Genomic DNA, 27,116 nt, shown 5'->3' with positions numbered 1-27,116 from the left:
TCCACTCCCCACACACCCTGCCACCCCCAATTCCCTCGGCCAAACCCCCGCCCCTCAGTCCGCTTCTACTGCTTTCTCACGCCGCACGCTCGGGAACACAGGAACGGAATGGACGCGGAAGGGAGCCAGAGCAGCCTGTCCTCTGCGGACTCCCCCCACGACCCCTGGTAAGCCTCCCCACGACCTCGCCTGCCCCTCAACTTCGTGGACTGTTCCGAAGGAGAGCCGGGAGTTGAGGAAGACGATCGGAGTTTAGACAAAGGCAGCCAGCGTGGTTGGGCTCAGTACACTACATATATTTCACTACACATCCACCATATAGCACAGCTTTCTCGTCATGCTTTCTGTCCTCCGCGAGTGAGATTTCATTGAAACTTTTATACCAGGCGCGTCAAGTCAGGCTGGCAAGTACATTTTAATGCTATGGTCAGGCTATCCATAAAACAGACAGTCACGATTTAATTTAAACTTCATTGTCTGCTTTTATTAATTTATATGGGGTATATGAGTATATAATATCAACGTTGTTTACACTCTGTCTTTTTTCTTATTTAGCAAAATGTTCATTGGTGGTCTCAGCTGGCAGACGACCCAAGGTAAGTCATAAGTTTTATAAAAACAAAACTTTCAAGAAGTCTGGGTATATATTGATGTATTGAATCTTTTGTGCAAAATGCCTTAATTTTAATAAATACGTAGGCTATTTTCTGTCTTTCTTGATCCCCCCCCCGGCCCCAAAAAAATGTACATTTACTTGTTCCGCTAGGGAGAAAACTCCCGCGGTGATGTGAAAATAAGGATAGTCCAGTCTCTATTGCCGAAATCAAGGAGTTCATTTACTGGGGATCAGTAGGCAAGGATTTTCGAGTATGTGGCACTGAAACAATCTCAAAGTGGGAGACGGATTAGAAGGAAGGTGATTTACTACTGAAATCGCCATGACCTGCACATTAGGGCTTAAAACAAAAAATCCCCGGGGGTTTAGGACCATCATTCTGACGTGCTGATAAAGTGTCCGCTAATTCCGCTGGTGACTGTATCCCCCCTGATTTTATCGCGCCGCACGTCCACCATAGCGCTGTCCCGGAGGACCCGAATGACTTCCGTTTTGAATCACCCTGGCTAATCTATAACCGTGTTTTGTTCGAACTCAGATTTTATTTGATTGACTGCACTATTAATGTACTTGCAAAAATTTAGTTAGAGACACCCTATTACCTGTAGAAAAAATGCTGCGCTTCTTGGCGCACAAATGCCACTTACCCTGCTGTAACTGATAACAAACGTCCAATGTTAAAGGCGAAGTTTCCATCATATACAAAACAAAGTCGATGTACACCGTGGTTAAATAACAATGGTTGTCACAGAATATAACTGAACATCTGTAACCCAGCCGGTTTAGGAATAGAATGCTGTCATTCAGTGCTTTTGTCGCATCATGTTAAGTTACGTGTATCTGTTCAGTAAATGTTAACGTGAGACGAGCGATTCGTTGTCCATTATGTTTAGCCCCTCTTCTCTTCCACTCCCAGATGGATTGAAGGAGTACTTCAGCAAGTTCGGCGAAGTGAAGGAGTGCATGGTAATGCGGGATCCGGTTACCAAGCGGTCGAGGTGAGGGAGGCGCGCGCCCGAGCAGCCGCAGCGTAGCGGCCCCTGAAACACGCGCTGCTCTCGTTTTATTTACTGTCACACTGACTACAATAGTTGCTCTTTACTGTTTGTGAGGTATTGTTGCTTCCACCTGTAATTATCTCTTGACATGCCCATTTTCTTTAATAAATTATTGATCGAAGTCGTTTGTCTAAATATTTATGTACAGGGGCTTCGGATTTGTCACCTTTGTGGACCAGCCTGGAGTGGATAAAGTTTTGGCCCAAACCAGACACGAATTGGACTCTAAAACTGTGAGTTTCAACAAGGGATTCATCGTATTGTTTTCGTTAGCAGCATCCTTCTGTGGCACTAAACGTTAGATTGTGTCATTTTAAATGGCTTAGATGCACTACTTAATGGAAACCTAGGTTTCGGTCAGCTGCTGTACAAATAGGCTATTCTGCTATATCTGAACGTGCCCGGAATAATATGCTATTTCATTAATAACTTGCATGTAAGAATATATCTGTGTTTTACGTAGTCTTTTAGTAGGTGATTGTATCACCACAATTCACGTCACTCACTCTGAAAACTACGTTGATTACTGAACTTCTCACCTATAAACCGAAGTGAGTTTAGTTATTCACGGTGGAGTGCAATTGACTTTTACCAAAGGAGCAACCCTGCTTAACTATTCTAAATGTCTGGCGCAGCGGTGACTTTTACGGCGATACTTTTCATGTGTAAGGATATGGCACAACGACCGGCGATACAAATGTAAATTCTTAAGCGATGCAAATGAATTTAACAGCGCGTTTGCAGGTCAGCGCGACGGGCGGACTCATTCCATGGGACAGTGTAGTCTTTTTAAGATTCTTTCTATGCTTCAATTTCCCGGCCTCCGATGGGGACAAAATATTGAAGTAATAAAATGCATACAGAATAATAAGCTTTCTTTCCTCGTTCCTACTAAGCGAGGTTGTCAGGAACATTTTCTGAATTGATGTGCATCGTCATGGCGACAGAAGCAGCAGGACAAGAAGTCTCTAAACGCTACAAGTGGCCCTGGCTAAGCTTTTCAATTTTTTTGTGCAGCCAGAATCCATAGCACAGTATGCACGAGTATTTTTTGCTGTGTTTATGTGGAAATAAAAATTTGAGGGAAAGCTTATTACAATAATACACGACGAGAGAGGGAAAGCATTTTTAGTGTTTATTACATTTGTGTTACAACATTTGTGTTGTTTGACGAATACCACCATAACCAAATATAGGAGAGGCCTGCTAGCACTAGTTACTAAGTTAGTTTCAATGCTAAGATGTCAGGCTTCTGGTTGGTAACAGCAAAATCTGCAGGGACTGCTTTCAAACAGGCAGTACCAGGGTGTTGGGAAGAGTTGTGCTGAACTTCTGCCAGTTGCTCTAGCCAGTTCAGGGCACTTTGAGAGTGAAACAGGGCACTTGTAACACAGCTGTGGTTCCCCGCTGGATGTGCACTGAGTGTACTGTGTAAAGCTCACACCAAAGGAGGCTGGAATTCTGAGCAGTGTGGGATATTGTTCTCAGGGTCAGGCATGATAAAATATGTCTCCTGTTACCTGGGTTATTTTGGAAAAGTTTGGTAAAAGTCACCATGATCCGTGTTGCGGCAGTTCACCAGCAATGTCATGTGAAACTCTCTTCTGTTGTGTGTGTGTGTGTGTGTGTGTGTGTGTCTTTGTCAGTAATGAATGTGGGCGGGTCTGGGGACAATGCGGGCTGTTCGTCGCCATGGGGATGGGCGAGTTTCCCTCCAGGGGGTCAGGGGGTGTTGTTGCTAGAGAGGAGGTCAGCATTCTGTGATTTTCTTCTGCCTGTCCCTTTTGTGCTGTGTAGCTGGCTCCGTCCCTCTGTCCTGTGACACCACCAGGATGGAAATGCAGAGAATGGAGGCGGCACTTTGTTAGGGAGAGTCAGAGGGCCTAGAAAGATGAAGATGGGGACACAATGGAAGTTTGAATTTTGAGGGGGGAGGAGATAAAGATAAAGAGCATCCTGAGAAGTAACCCTGGATACAAGCAAACATGTTAAAGTGCAGGAGTGTGGGCAGGGGGGGGTGCTTAGACAAGTGTGAGGCAGCGAGGCTGAGATTAGTGTGCAATGGGCGGGGGGGGTGACGTGCGAGGACCAGAGGGAGGGTATATATAGTATGTGATGTGGCCTTTGGGGGCAGTATGCGCGTCACCTGTGTGGGGAATCACTGAGGAGAAGCTCCCAACCAGGGACGCCCTTGTGGTCTCGTTTCCACGGGATCATGGTCTCCATGGTGATGGAACCGACAAAACCAAGCGAGGAGCACAGGCGCATGGCGTACAGCTGATGCTCCTTGCAGGGTGGGTGCTGGCAGTACCCATGTATCAGGCTTTCGGGTTTATCCTGGGGGATCCCGGACTCTCCTCCTCTGAGAACATTACGTTTGGTGGTCAGGGCATTTCCCAGGATACAGGTTTCACTGCAAGCAGATCAATTTCATTTTAAAACAGATTTCTCTGCAGTCTTACACTGGTCATTTGTAGCAGTGTGTGTTTTTATTCATTTTAAAGCCCCATCAAACTCGTTGTCCAATAATGCTGCTCTATAGTTGTCCTGAATAGTGTGGCTGCCTCTCTTGTGTCACATGGCCCGTGTCTTACGGGGAGAAAGTGGGAAGACATCAGTTTTTCAGAGAGGTGTAAGTAAGAGGGTTCCCCTTCTGTCCCATGCGGACATGTCTGGAAGGGCGTCCCTCCCCTCCCCCGCCCCTCAATCCGGTGCATGTGGCTCCATCTGCCAGACTGGCCCCTGCCTGCCTCTGACGGGGGGGGGGGGGGGGGGGGGTGGCTTCGCAGCATGGGCAGTCTGTACCACAGGGCCTGCTCGCCTTGCTGCGGGCCAATTCAACAGCAGCTCACTGGTGATGTGGAGAGACTGCCTCTCTGCCTCCTCAAGTGGGGAATCTGCCTTGAGGAGCGAGAGAGAGAGAGAGAGAAAGGGGCAGAAGGGGGGAGACAGTGGCTCTCCTGTGGCAACAGAAAGAATGTGGCGTGCTGAGACTGACCACGCTGTGAGGGTGAGGGAATGGCCAGAAGAAAAGAAGAAAGTGAAGATTCAGGCCTGCCTCACTGAGGCGGCATCAAGTATTAGGCAGTGATGAGTCGAGGTGGAGTTTGAGGATATCTGAGCTCAGGGCTGTAGACTGTGAGCTGTAGCCCTCTGAACTATAGCCCTGTGAGTTGTAGCACTGTGAGCTGTAGCCTGTAACCCTGTGAGCTGTAGCCTGTTAGCTGCAGCCTTTAGAGATGTAGCCTGTGAGCTATAGCCTGTGAGCTCTATCCTGTGAACTGCAGTCTGTGAGCTATAGCCCTGTGAACTGTAATCTGTGAGCTGCAGCCTGTGAGATGAAGTGAGCTATAGCCCTAGGAGCTGTAGCCTGTGAGCTACAGTCCTGTGAGCCGTAGCTAGTAGCTTGTAAGCCGCAGTGTGCTGTATCCTCTGAGCTGTAGACTTTGAGCTGCAGCTCTTGTAGCCTGTGAGCTATAGCCCTGTGTGCTGTAGCCCTTAACCCTATGAACTGTAGCCCTGAGATCTGTAACCTGTGAGCTGTAGCCCTGTGAGCTGTGTTACAGGTGCGTCCTCATTCACAAACAGCCTCTTCCCAGATGGTCTTTGACATTCCTGGGAGTTTTCACAGGAATAGATGTTACTCTTGGGATAGCAGTATGGCAAACGTATGGCGTGTGATGGTGTCACAAGACGCCCCCAACATGGGGGTCAATTTAGATGCCAGCAGTGGGCAGGGAGTGATTCAGTGAAGCCAGAACCAACAACACCTCAAAGTGACACCTAGATTTTGTCATATGTTATATGTAATATCATTTTTTGAGACATAATGCTATGGACTATGAGGTGGACAGTACACTTATTGGCCAGTTTATCAGGTACACTTGCTACTTAACATAAGAACATAAGAACTATACAAACGAGAGGAGGCCATTCGGCCCATCGAGCTTGCTTGGGGAGAACTTAACTAACACAGTCCTTCAGTCACATGGCACCACCTGAACGCACACAGCACACGTACATCTTCAGGCAGCTCACTTTCTGTGTGGCTGAGCATTGGAACGGCCCAGGCGCTTGATGGTTTTGCACATGGGTTGATGGTAGAGGTCAGATGTGGTGGTTCCATCGCCTTAGAAACAGCCGTCAGCCTGGGAGTTTCTGGAAAACTGTGATGAATGAAATAATCTGTAATAGCATTTCTGTGGCTGAAAACACTTTGTTAACGAGAGACATTAGTGGAGAATTGCCAGACTCATTAAAGCTAAAAGGAGGACCACAAATGTAAAAAAGACAGCTAAGGAATGCGGTTCTGCGTAGAAAGTCGTCTCTGGCCTTGCAGTTTACCTGCCCTGGAAGTGGTTCTGGCAGAGTCCTGCCCGGTACCAGCTGAGCGTACCTAATAAAGCGGCCCATGAGTGCAATTGTTCTGTTGTTGTTCTTTTCACAAGTAAGCTTGTAAATGGAGCTGGCATGAAGCAGAAGACTCCCTCTGCTGATGTCCGTGAGGGCGCCCACCTGTGGTGCATGTGGCTCTAAGTGTCGGGTCACAGTGTTTTCCTTCACACCGTGCACCTCAGTGCACGACCCCTGCACAGCGTTCTTGTATATTCATCTCTTTACATGGGAGCGAGGCGATGAGGAAGGCGGTGGGGACACACAGCCTCCTGAGGGGCTGGGTGGAAGCTGACACTCTCAGGCCCTCTCAGCTCCGACCATTTGTGCTTTAGTGTAGATGCCCCAAGCCTACAGCGCCAACGTTCAGCTGAAGTGTGTTTTTGGTCGATGATTTTCTACATTTGACCGGCACTCTTGTCCAGGGGGAGGGAGGCTAAGTCTCCATGGAGCCATGGAGGCCAGTGCCTCCATGGGGCAGACAGCGTTAACGCTAGGTGAGGCTCAAAGTAAACACAGGCCAGTGCCTCCATGGGGCAGACAGAGCTAACGCTAGGTGAGGCTCAAAGTAAACACAGGCCAGTGCCTCCATGGGGCAGACAGAGCTAACGCTAGGTGAGGCTCAAAGTAAACACAGGCCAGTGCCTCCATGGGGCAGACAGAGCTAACGCTAGGTGAGGCTCAAAGTAAACACAGGCCAGTGCCTCCATGGGGCAGACAGAGCTAACGCTAGGTGAGGCTCAAAGTAAACACAGGCCAGTGCCTCCATGGGGCAGACAGAGCTAACGCTAGGTGAGGCTCAAAGTAAACACAGGCCAGTGCCTCCATGGGGCAGACAGAGCTAACGCTAGGTGAGGCTCAGGCCTGCCACCCTCTGGGCTTCTCAGGGACCTCTGGATTGCAATGGCCAAACTGCCAGTCACTGTTTTGGGGACTCTGGTCTGGCACTAGGTTTTGCATGTGGAGGGCGGGGTCAGTAATCGGGCTGCTATTAGCAAAGCCACTTGAAAAAGCACGGCCCACGTGCTTGTGTTTGAAGAGCTTTATCGTTGAGATTGATCTGGCTACTTTCTGAGAGTCGCTAACATACAGGCATACTTGTCAAGTTTTGGATTTGAAAATAAGGGAAATTTTCCGGCACCCACCGCGAGCCATCCCACCACCCCAACCAAGCTCCAGTATCCCTTACATTTTAAGACAGGTGTACAAGAAATGTAAAATAACCACTTGTCATTTACATTTTATTTTCATTACACATTTTCTTTTAATTTCTCATGTTCACTCATGTGGCTCTCTGGCATTCACTAATGACTTATTATACAGATTTGTTGCAGACTTTGTATCCTTGTTGAAGTCGTCACAGAAGGTGAAAGTAACGTTGTTTTTGACACACAGTATTGCCATTTTAACCTCCGCATTTATGACCTGGTTAATGTTGTAAATGACCTGCAGACTACTGCAGGTGGCAGTTCTCGTGAGGCTACTGACAGTTCAGTTTGGAGAGGCAGAGGAATTTTTTTTAAATGATATTATAATACGGGAGATTTACGGGAAAATACTAATATGGGAGGACGGCGGGAAAGAGGGGTAAAATACGGTAGTTTCCCGGCCAAAGCGGGAGACTTGACAGTTATGCATACAGGCAGTCCCCGGGTGTAGGACCTCTGTCTTTTGGACAACTCATACATACAAATGGACTGCCATAGAGCCTATTATATAAAATATTTGGGGTAAATATGTACAATGGCTCATAATAACAAACTTATGCACTGCTTTGTGACACTCGTGAAAATATTGTGACCACAGCAGTTTGTCAGCCTGAGGTACTGCTGCAGTACCGTATGTGATTACTGTCATCATTATTATTACTACAGTATCATTATTGTATGTACTTTGTTATTATTGTTCGACTTGCCTCCAAATGCGACTTAAAGGCACTGGATCTTGTAGGTACCCTGCGGACAGCCAGTACTTCTTGGTTTAGTGTTTTGTCATTTGGATTCATTCGCATTTGGTTGTTTTTGGTTTCTCCTGTTGCCGTTTGTGACACACGGGCGCGTTAGACAGCCGAAAGCGGCGCCTTGATGCACATGACTCACACACCACAGCTGCTGTGTTTTTAGCGGCACCGTCTGCACATGTCGTTTCTGTCTCTTTAATTAACGAGACGAGTGGCTGGCCTGCTGAGCTGAGCAGCAGTCAGCCAATCGGACCCCCCACGATAGGCCGGACGGTTGTGCTCGCCCATCCCACGATAGGCCGTCAAGATGAAAGCGATGTCACCGACAACAGGGCTCTGTGTGAGTGTTGCTGAGACTTAAGTCTTAGCTTGATGGTACCACACTTAACGAGCTCGTCTGTCTAACATGCCTGCTGATTTGCTGGCTCCTGTCTGCTGATGCTGTTTGTTTGTTTGTGTGTGTGTCTGTTTTTAACTGTGTACAGGAGGGTTGGACAACAGAAGGTTTGGAGACCAGAGGTGACTATCAGAGTAGTGTACAGACCATACCACTAAACTGTAGTTGCAGTGTCTGATTCCGCAGAGTCTAGTTTAGCTGACTGTACCTTAGAGTCTGCAGAAAAGTTGGATACATATTGACTCAGTGCCTGTCCTTGTACAACAGGACAGCTTGCCTTAGTAGTCTTCTACTGTAGTCCTGTTTCTGCTTTGTCTTGGTTATGGACTAATATAGCCCTCTTAGAGCTGTACTGTCTCACTGTTTCACCACCTAGTGTAACAACAGTACAGCATGGCATAGTCTAGCACTGTACTGTAGTTCTGTTAGATCAGAATAGACTAATATAGAGATGTTAGTCTTGTTCTTTAGCCCTGACCTGTCATGCTCGTCCTTTTGACACATCGCCGGGCAGGGAATTCAGGTTACAGTCAGGGAAGGTGAATGGAAAGTCCTGGAGAAGCTTCCCAGTGGATTTACATGCTGGCTTGCGTGGCTGCACATGTGCAGTTACAGTGTCAGACTCGGAGGGGCTGGAGCGTCACGGAACCTTCTCAAGTGCCTGTCCGGAGCAGGAAATTCAGCTGCCAAGCGTGGCTTTTCTTTTGTTGCCGTAAAATGATCCTCCTTCTGCAGTAGGGAGGCCTGGGAAGAACAAGCGAGCACAATCAAAGCAAACGCCTCCTCTGGGCCCCTCTCTTTCACTTTCTCCTCCTCTCTCTCTCTCTGTTCTTTTGGAGGTGAGCAAGGCTTGTGATTGAAGTGCCTGTGTGACATTCCAAGGGATCCCATGACATGTCACTGGGGTGACAGCACAGAGGGCAGAGTGGGAGGGGGCCTCGATGGGAAAAAGTACCGTGGGCACTAATCAAGGATGTGTTCATCCTTGAAGGCCAGCTGCAGACTGCCCCCTCGGCCCCCCAGCCGGTTTGTTCTGTACACACTTGCTGGTGTGCAGGAACACCATAAATGCTTCCATCACCCTGCATTTCAGGGCATGCACAAGCATAAGTCATTTGCTTCTGTAGGCTCTGATAGACTTTGCAGTGTGACTCAAAACCCCTGTCTGATCATTAACCTGAAGAGGATCTAATGCAGAGGAACTCCACCAAATTTCTCCCACTCTTCTCATTGGTGCTAATAGGCCTGTCCACCTCTCAGGATGATTAAAGGTCCTTCAAAGCCAAATTTAATATATTCGGCTGCCTGTAAGGAAATAGGTAATATCTGCTCTGGAAGCTGCACCTGAAGATGGTGTAGGTGCTGAGAAAGCCCTCATACTTCTCCTGTGGTGCCGTCCCTCCTCCTGCTGTCCCTCCTCTTCTGACGGTTCCTTATTGCACCTCCCCACCACCTTTGCCTCCTCCCTCCTCCCTGTTCCTTCCCTCCACATTCCTCATCCTCAGCCTCGTGACGAGCCCTCATGCCGATTCATGCCGGCGAGATGCTGAGTCGCACTGAGCCACAAAGGGCTGTGATAAGGACCTCCTTTAGGAGACAGGGGGGCTCCTTCTGGCCAAGTAGCCAGGACCTTGTTACGTCTGTTCATTTCAAGCACGGCTTAATTTTCAGCCTCGGGGGGAGAGCCTGTAGCGTGATGCGGGACCCTGATGTCACACACCTGCAATGGGTAGTTTAATGATTGAGGGTCTGACTTGAGGGACTGTGGTCCGATCACACACAGGAGGCGCAGGGAAGGTGTCCCCCTGCATCCAGGGAGGGCCAGACTAGACACTCAACAAATGGTAGGACCAACCACCCCCAGTGAAGGATGCAGGGGACGGGGCTTAATATTGGACAGGTCAGGCTCTGCTGGGCCTCTGGATCTGTTTGACCCAAAGTTTCTCTAAAAAGCTCTCTCTCTTTTTCAGATCGACCCGAAAGTGGCGTTCCCACGAAGGGCTCAGCCCAAGGTAACTGGCCTGGACCCCTCCAGTGTCCCTGACCCCTCCAGTGTCCCTGACCCCCAACCCCAACCTTGCGGAGACCGGCTTGAGCCTCGGCGCCAGTCTGTGCTGTCCAGACCCCCAGACCAGGCCTAGAGCTCGTCCCCCATCGGACTTGGTGCCCGGTGACTTACCTTATTTATGACTTCCCAGCAACTGAAACAGCAGCATGATTTAGCCCCCCATCCTCCATGTTCATCTGGTTTGAGCTTTCTCACAAAACATCACATGGCATAATTTAAAAAATCAGAACAGAATAGTTCTGAATGGAAATTAAAGAGTATTTGCTAGTTTGAGGCTTGATATTTCTACCAAAGGTTCATGGGATTGCACTCCAAACCACCTTTAAAGTCATTGTTCTGGGTTTATTCTGAAGATGTGCTATTGGGCTGACATCTCTCCCCTGTGCTTGTTTCTTGTTACTGTTCTCCTTCACAAACCACAATGTCTCTATGCTGTTTCATCACCCATGTTGTCCAGTAGCTTGTGGTAGGTCAGTGAAGACGTGTCTGAAGAAGTGGCAGGTGTGCAGGTGTAGCGTGGACTGCTCTGTGAACTGAAAGGCTGCTCCTCTCTGCTCTCACAGCCGGTCACTCGAACGAAGAAGATCTTCGTCGGAGGCCTGTCAGTCAATACCACCATCGAAGACGTGAAGCAGTATTTCGACCAGTTTGGGAAGGTAATTCCACCGTTGGCTCAAAATGAAGGGATGCCGAGATAGATTGATTGCATGTATGGGTGGCAGGTTGGATTTATAGGATAGAGGGATGCCAGGGTGGACTGATAGGGTGGAAGGATGGCGGGTTGGACTGATAGGATAGAGAGATGGAAGGGTGGACTGATAGGATGGAGGGATGGCAGGTCGGACTGATAGGACGAAGGGATGCGGGGGTGGACAAATTGGATTGAGGGATGACAGAATGGACTGATAGGATGGAGGGATGGTAGGTTGGACTGATAGGACGAAGGGATGCGGGGGTGGACAAATTCGATTGAGGGATGACAGAATGTACTGATAGGATGGAGGGATGGTGGAGTAGACTGATAGGGTGGAGGGATGGAAGGTTGAGCTCATAGGATGAAGGGAAAGGGTGGACTGAAAGAGCGGTCTCCTCGACTGTCCTAAAGGTCATCAAGGCTGGTAAAGTAACGGAAAAGAGGAACTGAGGAGGCAAGTCAGAAGTGCTGAAGGAGAGAGAGACCAGAGAGGATGAGGATGGCAGGGGGCAAGTTTACGGACAACTTTGAGGGAGTAGAAAATAGTTGCTGCCGAGGCAGCTGAAATAAGTGAGGGCGGGGAGTGCTGTAAGAAAAGTGCATGGAGGGGGGGTAAGAATTTGAACTAATCTGATATAACAGCTGCTGCTACCCTCTGCCCCCCCCCCTTTCCAGCCCCTGCACCCCCCCATAGCCAGTTGCCGTGGTGACCCTGCATGTCCATTGTACTTTGGTAATTCACCAGACGAGGCTTTTTGTTTCGGGGGGCGGCCGGGTTGGAGGGTTTGTGTAACAATAAGACCAACCGAATAACGGCCACAGCAGCCATGGGCCCCCGCAGTACTGGTCTCCATGCTGCAGCTCCTCGCTGGATCCTCCACGTTCACGCTCTTCAGCCAGCCCAGATGGGCTCTCGACCCTTTTTTTTTCAGAACGTTACTTTTAAGAGTCACTTCTGCCCCCATCTGATGGGGGGGGATTAGCCGAACAAAGACGGAAGGCATGAGGGGGAGGGGCGGTTAGGAGTGGGCCTGATGGATGCAGAGCAGGAAGGCAGGACAGAGAGGTTGGGAAAGCGTTGGCTGGGGAGGTGGTTGGATTTGGTGCCCATTCACAAGGTGCCAACTATTAGGGCAGATTTTAGCATTTGACTGTTTTATTAAGGACCTTGCTTGGCTGTTTGGAGAAAGTTGCTTTGGTCCCGTCCTACCGGAATGTTCTTGTGGTGCCTGGTGTGTGTGCAGCTTAAGAGGCAGCGCTGGGCCTCTTTACTGTGGCTGTCCAGGCTGCAGTTCAGCTCAGCTGCGCTTCTCTATGTCCTGAGACTGATATATGTGTGAATAGGCAGCTTTTTGGACATCAGCTCTCTGTCCGCAGGAGAGATGGTGGCGTTGTGATGGATCATTCAATCTGGGCTGAAGTTGGCTGTGTTTGCTTTTGGAAAGATACCCTGTCTTGGGAAATGCCCCACCCAGGTGACCCCCATGGCCCCCTGCGGGCACATGTCATGTGATGGCCATGATGTCACCATGACCTCATCAGCACCTGAAGAGTGTGTCTGACTCAGCGGTCAACTTTTGATTTTCTTCCCATCAGTGAGATTTGCAATATTTTCCTCAGCCGTACCCTCTCGCCACCTCCTGTTTAATCCTGGGGGGCTTTGAGTTCAGCCGTACCCTCTCATCACGTCCCATTTAATCCTGGGGGGCTTCGAGTTCAACCGCACCCTCATGCTAGCTCCCCTTTAATCCTGGGGGGCTTCGAGTTCAGCCCACTCTCGTAGCTGCAGTTTACTGCACCTTGAACCAGCAAAGTGGGGTGTGACTCCAGGCTCCTGAGTGGCCTTCACACCATCTGTGCTGCTTTCTTTCTGTTTGCACCTCCCTGGAGATGCTGCTCACCTGCTCAGTGTCTCCTGCTTTCCACGTCACTCCTTCTTCATTTCCCCGACCTGTGCTGTGAGTGGCGATCCCTATGCTGTTAACTGCGCTCTCCCTGGGCCCTGTTTTTCACTTCCACTGGCTGTGGGTTTTTCCGCTTGGCGTCCTCTGCTGTGCTGGGCTGCAGTGTTTTCCTATGATCCTCTCCGGTCATCGGGTTTCCCCGACCTTTGACCTTTGTCAGCTTGCGCAGTCACAGATCCTGACCTGAGTTGTTACACTGGAACTGACAGGGATGGGGACCTTAAACTCGTCCAAACTTTCTTGACACCATGTGCAGGTTCAGCTGCCTGTTCTCTGCTGGGGGGCCAGCCCCCACCCCCTCAGTGCCATCCTCATGTCCATTGGGAACTATGGGATCACTTTGAGGAAATTCAAGGAGGCCTAACTTTGAAATACATTCTATCCCAAGCCCACATACACCCCCCCCATCAGGACACCATATTGCATCCCATGATCCCAGCAGCCCTCTGCCACTTTAATGTGTGTGGGGGTCCCACCCAGCAGAGCTATAGAAATATAGAAATAAAAACACCCCCAAGCCCCCCTCCCCACTGAATAGTCTGCTTGTTGTGTTACTCAGCATGAGGCCAAAGCTCTTCCTCTTGATGAAAATGAATTTCGGGGATGGGAGGGGTATATAATTATTCAGGGGAATCAGAGAACGTTTGTGCTGTGCCCCCCAAAAAAGACATCCCCTTTCCCTTTTTTACTCAGAAATGCATGACAGAGGGAGAGAGAAGATGAGTGAGAGAGGGGGGGGAAGAAAGAAGGAGAGAGGGAGAGATAGGGGGGAAAGGGGGAGAGAGAGAAGGGGGAAAGGGGGAGAGAAGGAAAGAGATGAGGGGGGGAAAGGGGGAGAGAGGGAAATAGAGAAGGGGGAGAGAGGGAGAGAGAGAAGGGTAACAGGAAGGGGGAGAGAAGGAAAGAGAGAAGGGGAAAGGGGGAGAGAGGGAGAGAGAGAGAAGGGGGCTAAATGGGAGAGAGAGAAGGGGATAAGGGGAGAGAAGGAGAGAGAAGGGGAAAGGGAGAGGGGGGAAAAGGGGAGGGGGAGAGAAGGAGATAGAGAGAAGGGGGAAAGGGGAGAGAAGGAGAGAGAAGGGGAAAGGAAGAGGGAGAGGGGGGAAAAGGGGAGGGGGAGAGAAGGAGATAGAGAGAAGGGGGAAAGGTCAGCGGTGGGCTATCAGCGGCGTGGGGGGAGGGGGTCATTTCTCTGACAGTAACCCATCCATAAGCCATTACCTGAGAGGGAAATGCTGCCCTCCAGCCCCTGTCCTGGGGCCCACCTGAACCTGCAGGCTGTGTGGTGATTAAGTTATGTGCTGTAATCAGGGGGGTGCGGTATATGGGATATATATTTCACCCTTAAGCCTAACATTGCTGCCTTTCTGGAGCTTGATGGGCGTGGGGAAGTGGTGTGTGTCAGCAATATTAGTACTCCCTCCTTCCACCTGGTGACCTTTGACCTTTGGGGTTTGCTGCCACGGCATGCCAGGTGGCGGGGGAGGGGTCCCGGTCACGCCATCCGCATCCTGGCACACTGGCATGACTCAAGCAGTTCCAAATCCATGTGGAAGTCCACCTCTGAGTCACCACCCCCCCCCCCCCCCCCCGGTAAATGACAGCGTGTTCTCAGGCTGGGCATGGGAAAGGCATACGCGATTTCCCATGGGGAAGATGGAGGGGGAGATGGGATGGGGGGGGGGGATGACAGGCCCCTGAACTGACAAACAACAAAGCCCCTTTCTCCTCTTTGTTTCCCCTCTCTCTCCCTCCTTTTCGTGCCCCCTCACTCTCTCACTCCACGGTGTCCCCTGCTCGCCCCCCTCTGCCCTCAACAAGGTCTCCGTTTCTACTCAGCATCTGTCGCAGCCCCCCTACTGCCCCCCCAGACCTCCTGCTCAAGGTCTCCTCTCCTCTGGGCCTCCTCAGTGACCTGTGAAGTCCTGTGTTGCAGGGCTGCAGGCTTTAAATACAGACGGATGCCGGTACAGCCCAGCTCCGCCTCCTTTAACGTTAACCTTTTTTCTTATAGCGTGCTCAGACCCAGCATTCATTTCTCGGGTGGATGCCTTGATTTTTGTCATATGTTTCTATACTTTGACTTCTTTCACGTACTGTACTGCTGCCCAAACCTCAGTTACTAGGTAGACTCTGCTAGAGGAACACCGACCTGTGAATGACTTATTTTAATGCATTTTCACAGGGACATTATAATGGATAAGCAAGAATATTAATTGTTGTGACGCGCATACGATGTGATATATGATAACTAATAAACTAATGTACAGAGCTCATTCATGACTCCCACCGGTCCTGATCTAACCCTGTTTAGCTGGATACATTCAGGAGTTCAGCTCTTCCTCCACGACTCAGCCTGCACTATCCGCGCAGTCACTGTGTTTTTATCTTCCATTTCCCCCCCCCCACCCCTTTTCTTCCTTTCTTCTCCTCCTCGCTCTTTCTCTTTGGAAGGTTCGGGGTAATTCCTTGCTCAGTCTCCATGGGAATAGCAAACTTTGTGGAAAGTGAAAGGCGGAGGGTATTGGGGGGGGCAGTTTGTAAAGAGATTAACTCTGCCACACCACCATAGTAGGTTCACGAGTGAGAGAGAGATGCATTCAGTACTGTGGAACTTTCCGGTAAACGAGTCCAGAGAGCCCCCTCCCCTCCCTTCCACTTTTCCTCACTTCTGTCTTCTGTCTCCTCTGTCACCTGTACCCCCCTCCCCCACCCCAGATCCCCCCCCCCCCCCCCCATCTGTCACTAGCTGCTCTCTCTCTCTCTAACAAGGGACGGTGACCACACGCCTAGTCTCAAACTCCCTCCCTTCCTATTCTCCTACAGGTGGATGACGCCATGCTCATGTTCGACAAGACAACCAACCGGCACAGAGGTGAGGTGGAGCCATTGGCCAGTCACCCCGTGAATCCCCACCCCCCTATGACCTGCCCCCACCAATGAAGGAGGGTCTTAACGGTTGCGTGTGGAGCGGCACTGTCACTGAGTGTCGGGGAGTGTGTAACCCTAACCCTAACCCTCCTGGGTTGAGTACAGTCCCATCCTGCGAACATCAAAATGTTAGTGGGTTGTGATGTGACTCTTGACCCCATTTCTATGGTGTAAATTGTCTGCTTTGGTGTCAGCGCCCCCTTTGGGCATCACGTTAACGTGTGCTTCACATCTCTGGTTCCCTCGGTTTGGGCAAAGAGGATAGTTATCGGTGTCCTGACTTATAGAAAAGTGCATATGACATGGCCTGAGAAATGGCCGCAGCCGTTTGAGACACAGGCGGCAAGAAAACCTGTCCATTGGTGCGTGGTTTCTTATAAAGAGCGTGTTGATTTGCCATCGCCCCACTCTTTGCCTTTTGGATGTGTGTAAGCTGTGTGTGGGAGGATCCGACGCGCACTGTGGCCCAAAGTGACCCAGCGGAGCCTTAGGTGACAGGGCTTCCTATGGCAGCAGAGCTGGCACCCTCACATGTCCCGTCTGAATGGGCTTCACAGCTGAACCACAAGCGTTCCTGACCTCCACATGCGTCTGTGCCACGGATTGAGATACCTGCGCATCTAACAGTCGGCTTTTCCACACCCTGCTTTGTATACGCGCTCGTTCTCCCTCCTCGAACATGCGATGATGTCAGCGGATTGCAGCTTAACTGCAGCGTTCTGGGGGGTTCCCCCAGGTGAGAGCTCACAGTCGTGGAAGGACAGAGCGTCCCCCCCCCCCGATGGGACACGACCTCATGTCCGCGCTGACAGCGCGTCCTGCTCTTCCTCCACAGCTTCCTGTGATGCTCTAAATCAAGACTCCACTTTGACAATCGTCAAATGGAAAATGAACTTTGTTGTCTCCGTTTCCTCCACAGGGTTCGGCTTTGTGACCTTCGAGAACGAAGACGTGGTGGAGAAGGTGTGCGAGATCCACTTCCATGAAATCAACAACAAGATGGTGCGACATCTCTCCCCCCCCACCCATTTAAAACTTGTATCTGCCTGTGTGTGTATGTGTTTGTATGTGTTTATGTCTATCTGTGTTTGTGTGTGTACTTGTGTTTGTATGCATGTGTGTTTCTGTTTGTGTCTCTGCATGTATGTCTGTGGAGGATAACGGTCTCTCCTGTCTCTTCAAAAGGTCGAGTGCAAGAAGGCTCAGCCAAAGGAAGTAATGTCACCCACAGGGTCCACGAGAGGGCGCTCCCGGGTGGTCCCCTATGGCATGGATGCCTTCATGCTGGGGATTGGCATGCTGGGTAAGATGGCAGCGCCAGTGTCCCATCTTACAGTGCCCAGGCCACAAGGCTAGTACCCTGCCCTCAAACTCACCATCGCATGCAACACTCCACCCTCTCTGCACAAGCCACGTTGCCTTTAATTCATGGCCATTTGTTTTCTAAACGGTTTCTTTTCAAAGCGATAAAAGTAAAACAAAAAGCAGCTTAAATATGAATTCAGGATTTGCAGCAGTATAAAGCAGACTCCTGTACCACATGTAACCACCGAGGTGAAGGTCAGGCTCCTGTACCACATGTAACCACCGAGGTGAAGGTCAGACTCCTGTACCACATGTAACCACCGAGGTGAAGGTCAGACTCCTGTACCACATGTAACCACCGAGGTGAAGGTCAGGCTCCTGTACCACATGTAACCACCGAGGTGAAGGTCAGACTCCTGTACCACATGTAACCACCGAGGTGAAGGTCAGACTCCTGTACCACATGTACCACCGAGGTGAAGGTCAGGCTCCTGTACCACATGTAACCACCGAGGTGAAGGTCAGACCTCCTGTACCACATGTAACCACCGAGGTGAAGGTCAGGCTCCTGTACCACATGTAACCACCGAGGTGAAGGTCAGGCTCCTGTACCACATGTAACCACCGAGGTGAAGGTCAGACTCCTGTACCACATGTAACCACCGAGGTGAAGGTCAGGCTCCTGTACCACATGTAACCACCGAGGTGAAGGTCAGACTCCTGTACCACATGTAACCACCGAGGTGAAGGTCAGACTCCTGTACCACATGTAACCACCGAGGTGAAGGTCAGGCTCCTGTACCACATGTAACCACCGAGGTGAAGGTCAGACTCCTGTACCACATGTAACCACCGAGGTGAAGGTCAGACTCCTGTACCACATGTACCACCGAGGTGAAGGTCAGGCTCCTGTACCACATGTAACCACCGAGGTGAAGGTCAGACCTCCTGTACCACATGTAACCACCGAGGTGAAGGTCAGGCTCCTGTACCACATGTAACCACCGAGGTGAAGGTCAGACTCCTGTACCACATGTAACCACCGAGGTGAAGGTCAGGCTCCTGTACCACATGTAACCACCGAGGTGAAGGTCAGACTCCTGTACCACATGTAACCACCGAGGTGAAGGTCAGACCTCCTGTACCACATGTAACCACCGAGGTGAAGGTCAGACTCCTGTACCACATGTAACCACCGAGGTGAAGGTCAGACTCCTGTACCACATGTAACCACCGAGGTGAAGGTCGGGCTCCTGTACCACATGTAACCACCGAGGTGAAGGTCGGGCTCCTGTACCACATGTAACCACCGAGGTGAAGGTCGGGCTCCTGTACCACATGTAACCACCGAGGTGAAGGTCGGACTCCTGTACCACATGTAACCACCGAGGTGAAGGTCAGACTCCTGTACCACATGTAACCACCGAGGTGAAGGTCAGACTCCTGTACCACATGTAACCACCGAGGTGAAGGTCAGGCTCCTGTACCACATGTAACCACCGAGGTGAAGGTCAGACCTCCTGTACCACATGTAACCACCGAGGTGAAGGTCAGACTCTCTTATTTATGCCCATGTGCTTCATTTTGGTGCAGATGTCATGACCTGTTTCCTTCTGTGCCATCCAGTCATGGAAATGTTATAAAATCCAGTTGTCTTGGGGAACTTAGGGAAATTATATAAAAATAATATTTCTCTGAAAGTAAAATGTTGAAGGGTGATGGAGAGTCACTGAATCGTAACATAAGATGGGCTTCCTCCATCTTTACAGGCTATCCAGGGTTCCAGGCTGCCACTTACGCCAGTCGCACCTACGCTGGCATCACCCCCGGATACACCTACCAGTTCCCTGGTAAGTCCCCAGCACTCCCAGTACACAGCTGCTCAGTGTAAACTCAACACATCACATGGTCCTGGCCTTCAAGGAAAAAGAGACAAGTTGCTGTATATGTCTGACTGTGTGTATCTCACTTGCAGTGCATTAATGTAAAATATTTCTGTCCTAGAATTCCATTTAGAGAGGACCCCACTTCTGACATCACCCCACCCTCCTGAGATCACAGGTCAGTCACCTGTGCTGGCATTTACAGGCAGCAAGCCTGGCAGTTAGTGTAATGCTGCCACCCAGTGGCAAGAAACATAATTTCTTATCCTTCTCTATATTGTGCCCAGCAACAGATTGGTTCTGCCTAACTCTGTAAGCTACTTTAAGTGCAAACATGCCTGTACTTACCACTGAGGACACCGAGGTCAAGTCCTTAGATTTTACTCTACTTTACTCTACACTCCAATACCCACGATCCCTTGCAGGGCTAACACTTATGACCTCAGGATTTTAAACATTCAACTACGGCCCTGGATACAAACTAACATGTCTCACCTCACAGCACAGAATGGTGTGCTGCTTTTCAGTTAGAGCAATATAATGTTGAACAGTTTGGAATTTGATGTGCTAATGAAGTTAAAAACATGCACATATTATAATACCGGCCTTTTGGAAAAAAAAAACATTTCTAGCTGCTGGTAATAATTACACGGAGCATGTTTCATATCGGTGTTTCCAGCGCTTAGTTGTACTCACTGCCTGATTGGATGCTTCTGCCATTCTCATTGGCTCCTCTCTTTTTCCGGCCCACCTTTACAGCCATTCCTCTGACAGCTTATGGACCAATGGCGGCAGCAGCGGCAGCGGCTGTGGTTAGAGGTACAGGTAGGGGGCACTGCTGCTCCATTTCATTACTTGTGACTATTTTACAGTTTGGTTGTCTGACATTGAATGTCATACACTAAGGACAGTGCAGTGGCTCATTGGGTAACACTGTGGTCTCACACCTCCAGTGTTACATGTTTGATTCCTGTCCCCAGTTCTGGGTGGTTTGCATGTCTATTTTTGTGTGTGTTGGGGGGGGGAGGTGTGGCTCCGCAGGTCAGGATACTGTGCTTGTGGTCAGAAAGTTACTGGGTCAAATCCAGTGGCTGACAAAGTGTTTTCATGCTTGGGCCCTAGAAGAAGGCCCTTAAGCTGTGTTTGCTCCAGGGACTGGCTGCCTCTGCTAAACATGTAAACGTAATGTAAACATGAAATGAGGTGGACTAGTGTATCTAGATGGCTGTGTGTGCATTCTGGCCAGAGTGTTTTGTTCCCTCTGCTTTTTCTGACACTTAGTGTCATGCATTTTAATGTGATACATATGAACAGGTAAACAAGAAGCCGTAGTGTGTCCATGTGTAGATTGAGTAGCGGAAATGTGCATGTCCATGACTGTGGCCGATGTCATACACTGCACGATCCAACACATGAAAGATACATATGAAGCAACTACTAATGCAATATGATACTCTTCACCCCTACTGAGATGCATCATTGGATATGCCTTAAGAAACAGTTTAGAGAGGAGGAATCAATCCAAATATAAAATTATTGGTCACATTTCTAGGGGCCTCTGCTTATAATGATATATTTTTGTAATCCTGGCTGTGTGCTGCTTCCGACTCAATAACTCCATTGACAGGACAGGTCAAGCCCAAGACCCTCCCATCGGGCAGTCTGCGCTGTGTTTTGGTATGTTGGTGATGTGACATGGAGTGGTGAGGGAGGTGCAAGCCAGGTCAGGCCCAAGACCCTCTCATCGGGCAGTCTGCGTTGTGTCTCAGTATGTTAGTGATGTGACATGGAGTGGTGAGGGAGGTGCAAGCCAGATCAGGCCCAAGACCCTCTCATCGGGCAGTCTGCGCTGTGTTTTGGTATGTTGGTGATGTGACATGGAGTGGTGAGGGAGGTGCAAGCCAGATCAGGCCCAGGACCCTCCCATCATGACACTCTGTGTTGTGTCTCGGTATGTTAGTGATGTCATGTGGCGTGGTGAGGGAGGTGCAAGCCAGGTCAAGCCCAGGACCCTCCCATCGGGCAGTCTGCGTTGTGTCTCGGTATGTTGGTGATGTGACATGGAGTGGTGAGGGAGGTGCAAGCCAGGTCAAGCTCAGGACCCTCTCATCGGGCAGTCTGCGTTGTGTCTCAGTATGTTAGTGATGTGACATGGAGTGGTGAGGGAGGTGCAAGCCAGATCAGGCCCAAGACCCTCTCATCGGGCAGTCTGCGCTGTGTTTTGGTATGTTGGTGATGTGACATGGAGTGGTGAGGGAGGTGCAAGCCAGATCAGGCCCAGGACCCTCCCATCATGACACTCTGTGTTGTGTCTCGGTATGTTAGTGATGTCATGTGGCGTGGTGAGGGAGGTGCAAGCCAGGTCAAGCCCAGGACCCTCCCATCGGGCAGTCTGCGTTGTGTCTCGGTATGTTGGTGATGTGACATGGAGTGGTGAGGGAGGTGCAAGCCAGGTCAAGCTCAGGACCCTCTCATCGGGCAGTCTGTGTTGTGTCTCAGTATGTTAGTGATGTGACATGGAGTGGTGAGGGAGGTGCAAGCCAGATCAGGCCCAGGACCCTCCCATCATGACACTCTGTGTTGTGTCTCGGTATGTTAGTGATGTCATGTGGCGTGGTGAGGGAGGTGCAAGCCAGGTCAAGCCCAAGACCCTCCCATCGGGCAGTCTGCGTTGTGTCTCGGTATGTTGGTGATGTGACATGGAGTGGTGAGGGAGGTGCAAGCCAGGTCAAGCCCAAGACCCTCCCATCGGGCAGTCTGCGTTGTGTCTCGGTATGTTGGTGATGTGACATGGAGTGGTGAGGGAGGTGCAAGCCAGGTCAAGCCCAGGACCCTCTCATTGGGCAGCCTGCGCTGTGTTTCGGTATGTTGGTGATGTGACATGGAGTGGTGAGGGACGTGCAAGCCAGGTCAAGCCCAGGACCCTCTCATCGGGCAGTCTGCGCTGTGTTTTGGTATGTTGGTGATGTGACATGGAGTGGTGAGGGAGGTGCAAGCCAGGTCAGGTCTAGGACCCTCCCTTTATGAGGCTGAGCTTTATTTCGAGACCAAGGTGAACAAGCACAGTGGCAGGGACAGGCAGAGTCATCAGGGGAACAGGGTCCGAAAGTCCAGGCGCCGGGGAGGTCCGTCCGATAACGCAGACATGAAACACTGGGAGGTCATGAGCAGGACGATAGAGGAGAGGGAGGACAGGAAAGGGCTTGGGCTGCAGAAGCGGGAAGGTCAGGCAGGGTGAGCGGGGGGGAGTGGAGCTAGACAGAAGACGGGGGTTAGTATGCTCAGTACGTCTCATTGGAGTAGCAACCAAAAGTATTGGGACGCCCCTCCAAATCATTGAATTCAGGTGTTCAAATCAATTCCACAGCCACAGGTATATAAAATCAAGCTCCTAGGCATGCAGACTGCTTCTACAAACGTTTGCGAAAGAATGGGTTGCTCTCAGGAGCTCAGTGAATTCAAGTGTGGTACCGTGATAGGATGCCACTTGTGCAATAAGTCCATTCGTGAAATATTGTTGTACTAAATATTCCACAGTCAACTGTTGGTGGTATTATAACAAAATGGAAGCAATTGAGAACAACAGCAACTCAGCCACAAAGTGGTAGGCCACGTAAAATCACAGAGTGGGGACAATGCATGCTGAGGTGAGTGTGCAGAATTCACCAATTGTCTGTGGAGTCAATAGCTACAGACCTCCAAACTTCATGTGGCCTTCAGATTAACTCAAGAACAGTGCATAGAGAACTTCATGAAATGGGTTTCAATGGCCGAGCAGCTTCATTCAAGCCTTATATCACCAGGTGCAATGCAAAGCGTTGGATGCAGTGGTGTAACACCCGCCGCCACTGGACTCTAGATGCAGTGGAGCAGTGTTCTCTGCAGTGATGAATCATGCTTCTCTGTCTGGCAATCCGACAGAGTCTGGGTTTGGCGGTTGCCAAGTGAACAGTACTTGCCTGACTGCATTGTGCCAAGTGTAAAGTTTGGTGGAGGGGAGATTATGGTGTGGGGTTGTTTTTCAGAGTTTGGGCTTGGCCCCTTAGTTCCAGTGAAAGGAATTCTTATTGCTGCAGCATTTGAAGCCAATTTGCACAATTTCATGTTCTCAACTTTGTGGGAAGTTCCAACATGACTGCGCACCAGTGCATAAAGCAAGGTCCATAAGGACACAGATGAGCGAGTTTGGTGTGGAGGACTGAACCACTGACTTATTATTGGCTGATTGAGAGGTCATCCCAAAAACTTGCACCCACACTGGCCCTCCATGGAACAGGTTCCCCACCCCAGGTGTAAGGCTTGCTCTCGTGCTCTGTGCAGTGCAGGGCCAGCTGTGTACAGTATAATCCTCACTCTATGCAGTGTAGGCTTCGTCCTGTGCAGTGTAGGCCTCGCTCTGCACAGTTTAGGCCTCGCTCTGTGCAGTGTAGACCTCACTCTGTGCAGTTTAGGTCTCGCTCTGTGCAGTGTAGGCCTTGTCCTGTGCAGTGTAGGCCTCGCCGTGTGCACTGTAGACCTCACACTGTAGGCCTCATTCTGTGTACTGTAGGTCTTGATCTGTGATCTAGGGCATGCTCTGTGCAGTATAGGCCTCTCTCTGTGCAGTGTTGGCCTCGAACTTTAGACCTCGCTCTGTGCAGTGTAGGTTTCACTTAGTGCACTGTGAGCCTCACTCTGTGCAGTGTAAGCCTCACTCTGTGCGGTGTAGGCCTCGCTCTGTGCAGTTTAGGTCTCATTCTGTGGAGTTTAGGCCCTGTCCTGTGCAATGTAGGCTTCACTGTGTGTACTGTAGGCCTCACACTGTGCACTGTTGGCCTTGACCTGTGCGCTCTAGGTCATGCTCTGTGCAGTATAGGCCTTGAACTTTAGACCTCACTCTGTGCAGTGTAGGACTCGCTGTGTGCATTGTAGGGCCTGCTCTATGCAATGTAGGCCTCACTTTGGCGATCAGCTCTCTCCCTGCACATGCTCTCATTTCCCTCCTTCATTCCTTCCCATAAGGCTCTGCTCCATCTCGCTCAGCCGGCTTCCTGGGTGCCAGCAGCCCGGGGCCTATGGCCGACTTGTATGGCGCAGCCAATCAAGACTCTGGTGTCAGCAGTTACATCAGCGCTGCCAGCCCAGCACCCAGCACCGGCTTTGGTCACAGCCTCGGGGTGAGAGAGCCCTCACTGTCCTCTGCTCCACCAGTCCTCCAACATACTATGCTAATGTGCTGTAGCAGTTTACTGGCTGGATGGATTAATTATTTATTTAGCTCCATTGTTTTGACATATTTAAGTTGCAGAGCCATTTGTAGTAATTTATCCTCAGTGACCCATCAGGCTTCTATGCGCTCATCATCTTCCGGGTCACGGCTGCTATGAGATGCATGGTTTCGCTCTGGTGCGGTGAGCAGGTCCCAGTCCCTGGCCGTGTGCCTGCGGGCCTGGAGCGCCCCCTTCTGACGCCTGTTTCTGCTGTCTCCCCAGGGGCCACTGATCGCCACGGCATTCACAAACGGCTACCACTGAAAAGGTGAAGAGCTCTTCCTCCTCATTGGTATCGTGAGCTAGCAATGTCTACAATGCTACATTTCTGTAACTTCTGTGAAATATCTGAAAGGGGCAGCATGGATTAGGGATTTGTGCCCCTGACTGGAAGGTTGTAGGTTTGAATCCCATAGCTGGGCAGAGTAACTGTGTCAGTCCAGGGCCCTTGATTAAGGCCCTCCACTGCCTCAGGGGTGCAGGACGCTTGCTGACCCTGCACTCTGATCCCAAAACTACCTCTCAGTATATTATACGTGTGTTTTTGTCTCTCATGGATGGCAAGATGGGATGAGTGAAGTGCCACTATTCCGTTCTTTGATTGTAAAACATGAAGAGTTGACTGATGTTTTGTGTGATCAGGAGGGGCGCTGGATGAGCAGGCAGGAGGGCCGGGCCCCCAATCCTGCTGCCCCGGCCGGACAACATGCTACTGCCGCTGCCACCGACTCCTTCCACATGCAGAAGACTGTTCATTTCCTGTTCTGTTCCCTCTACTTCCTGTCCAACTTCCTGTCCGATTTTTCTATTCTGTCATTACGCTCCTGTAGATTTCCCTTTTTATAGGTTTAATAGAGTCAGCGTAACTGATATTTTTTAATTAACTGCATAGCATCTTAAAAGAAGAAGTCAAAGAACAAAATGTACAAAAATTTAGGAAAGCTGTTAATGTTTCTTTGCCTATTCTTTATGGCATTTTAATTTAATTGTTATTTGACTGTCTAATATTGGTTAGCTGAACATTTTGTCAGAGCCTGAAACCATCATTGCAATGATACAGAGGGAGAGTGAACAAAAATTAGCCTAAATTAGCGTAAGAATAACTTTTCTCTAGATGAATGATACTTGGGGGCGGGGGGGCACTGATCCCAGCTTGTGCGGATGTTTGATGTCTCTGTGTTAGGTTCTTAATGAATTTTAACAAGTTGAAATGATCTAATCAAAATCTTTTTTACAAAAAGGTGTGCAAAAAGGATAAACAAGAATGTATATTTTGGTAGTTTTAAAGCAAAAGAACAACATTTGTAATATTAATAATGATCACAGTGGTGAAGATAATCAAGAACATATTTTATGTATTTGGTTTTAAACAATGTTTTCCTCTGCTTGTAAAATATTGTAAATATAGCTTTGTCCTTTGAATTTTACTTTTGTGGGGGGACCACAAGGCAGGCTGGGAGTGGGGGGGGGGCACGTTTTGTGAGACCTGGAGATGATTGTATAGTTGGGGATGAAAACCTGAAGTGTTAAAGGTCAGCATGTCCCCCAGGCAGGAGGGGGGAGGTCTGAAGCAGGGGCCACTCTGTCCTCCTCCTGGGGGCGGGACATTTCTAAAGAAACTTTTATAAAACTCCTATTTCCATCTTTCTGATACGTCATGCTTTCCACCAAAGCAGGCTGAGGTTCAGCTCTCGCTACCACAGCTAGCTCTCACCACGTTCCCCAGTGTCGGCTGCCTTGCCCACGGTTGAGCACGAACAGTTTGTAAGCAGCATTACATGATGCCCTTTTATGGTCAGCGTGGGGAGGGTGAGGGGTGGGTGGTCTCTTCCTTTCAGATCCTGCTGGAGATCCCCAGCTGCATTTGGTACTGATTTGCACAATTCAGCATTACATTCAGATTGACTTTACAGCCCTCTGCGCTACCGATGGACTCTGGAGGGGCAACGAGCCTCGAAATGCGGAGGGGCAACAGTTTGGATGGATAAAGAGCAGGAAGAAGGAGGCTGTGTGTACGAAGGCCTACAGGAAGCTCAGTCCTGACGTTCAGCGTGGACGGACGCAGAAGAAGCCTGTGGGCAGAACAGACCGGGGATTATGGTGAGGAGAAAATATCTGCCATCCTTTGGATAAGAAGGCGAATCCCTTCATGTGCAAAACAAAGAAAGAGCTGGACCCAAGGTCCTGTGTGCTGTTGATGTTTTGCAGATTATGGGTAGATTTTGGGGACGTCTGGACCTTTAATGTGCTAATTGCTTCAGTTTGTGGTTACATCTTATGTCGCTTTTGTTTCATCCACTATGAATTATTGTTAATAATGATTGGTAAATTTAATAAATATGAAGGACAAACGTAAGGACTTCCGTGTTAAAGGAAATGGGGGGGGGGGGGAGCAGCTGGTCTCGACACATCCATCACTCACATTTCCGTAATTTCTAAGGTTCCCGGGGACATTACCGCGAACCTGACACGCCCTCTTACCGCCAGTGTGACAGGAGTGGGGGGTGGAGCTACTGCTTGACAAACACTTGAGCTCTTTAATGGATTTTTGTTTATTTTTGTAATAATAATTATCATAAGAGATGCTGACGCTGAGACACCT

The 27,116-nt window shown here is 49.9% G+C and overlaps 1 protein-coding gene across 5 annotated transcripts; it reads left to right on the top strand.

Annotated features, from left to right (window-relative positions):
* Window positions 1–26,870, top strand: LOC111839147 (RNA-binding protein Musashi homolog 1). Of its 5 annotated transcripts, none has more exons than XM_023802799.2 (15): window positions 1–167; window positions 556–596; window positions 1,533–1,614; window positions 1,823–1,907; window positions 10,394–10,435; window positions 11,055–11,147; window positions 15,973–16,021; window positions 16,997–17,079; window positions 17,263–17,380; window positions 19,152–19,232; window positions 19,387–19,443; window positions 20,025–20,084; window positions 24,267–24,421; window positions 24,737–24,782; window positions 25,157–26,870. In XM_023802799.2, exons 1-14 carry the CDS (start codon window positions 109–111, stop codon window positions 24,776–24,778), a joined length of 1,047 nt encoding a protein of 348 aa, XP_023658567.1. In that variant the 5' UTR covers window positions 1–108; the 3' UTR covers window positions 24,779–24,782; window positions 25,157–26,870. The 5 variants fall into 5 exon arrangements, with proteins under 5 accessions (XP_023658567.1, XP_023658566.1, XP_023658565.1 ...); XM_023802798.2 differs by having other exon boundaries at window positions 20,025–20,090; XM_023802797.2 differs by having other exon boundaries at window positions 17,263–17,428.
* Window positions 26,871–27,116: the final 246 nt, after the last annotated feature.

Source organism: Paramormyrops kingsleyae, chromosome 2 (genome assembly GCF_048594095.1).
Source record: "Paramormyrops kingsleyae isolate MSU_618 chromosome 2, PKINGS_0.4, whole genome shotgun sequence".
In the NCBI taxonomy this organism is placed as follows: Eukaryota; Metazoa; Chordata; class Actinopteri; order Osteoglossiformes; family Mormyridae; genus Paramormyrops; species Paramormyrops kingsleyae.
The sequence above is the reverse complement of the archived record's forward strand: the minus strand, read 5'-3'. Positions and strand labels throughout refer to the sequence as shown.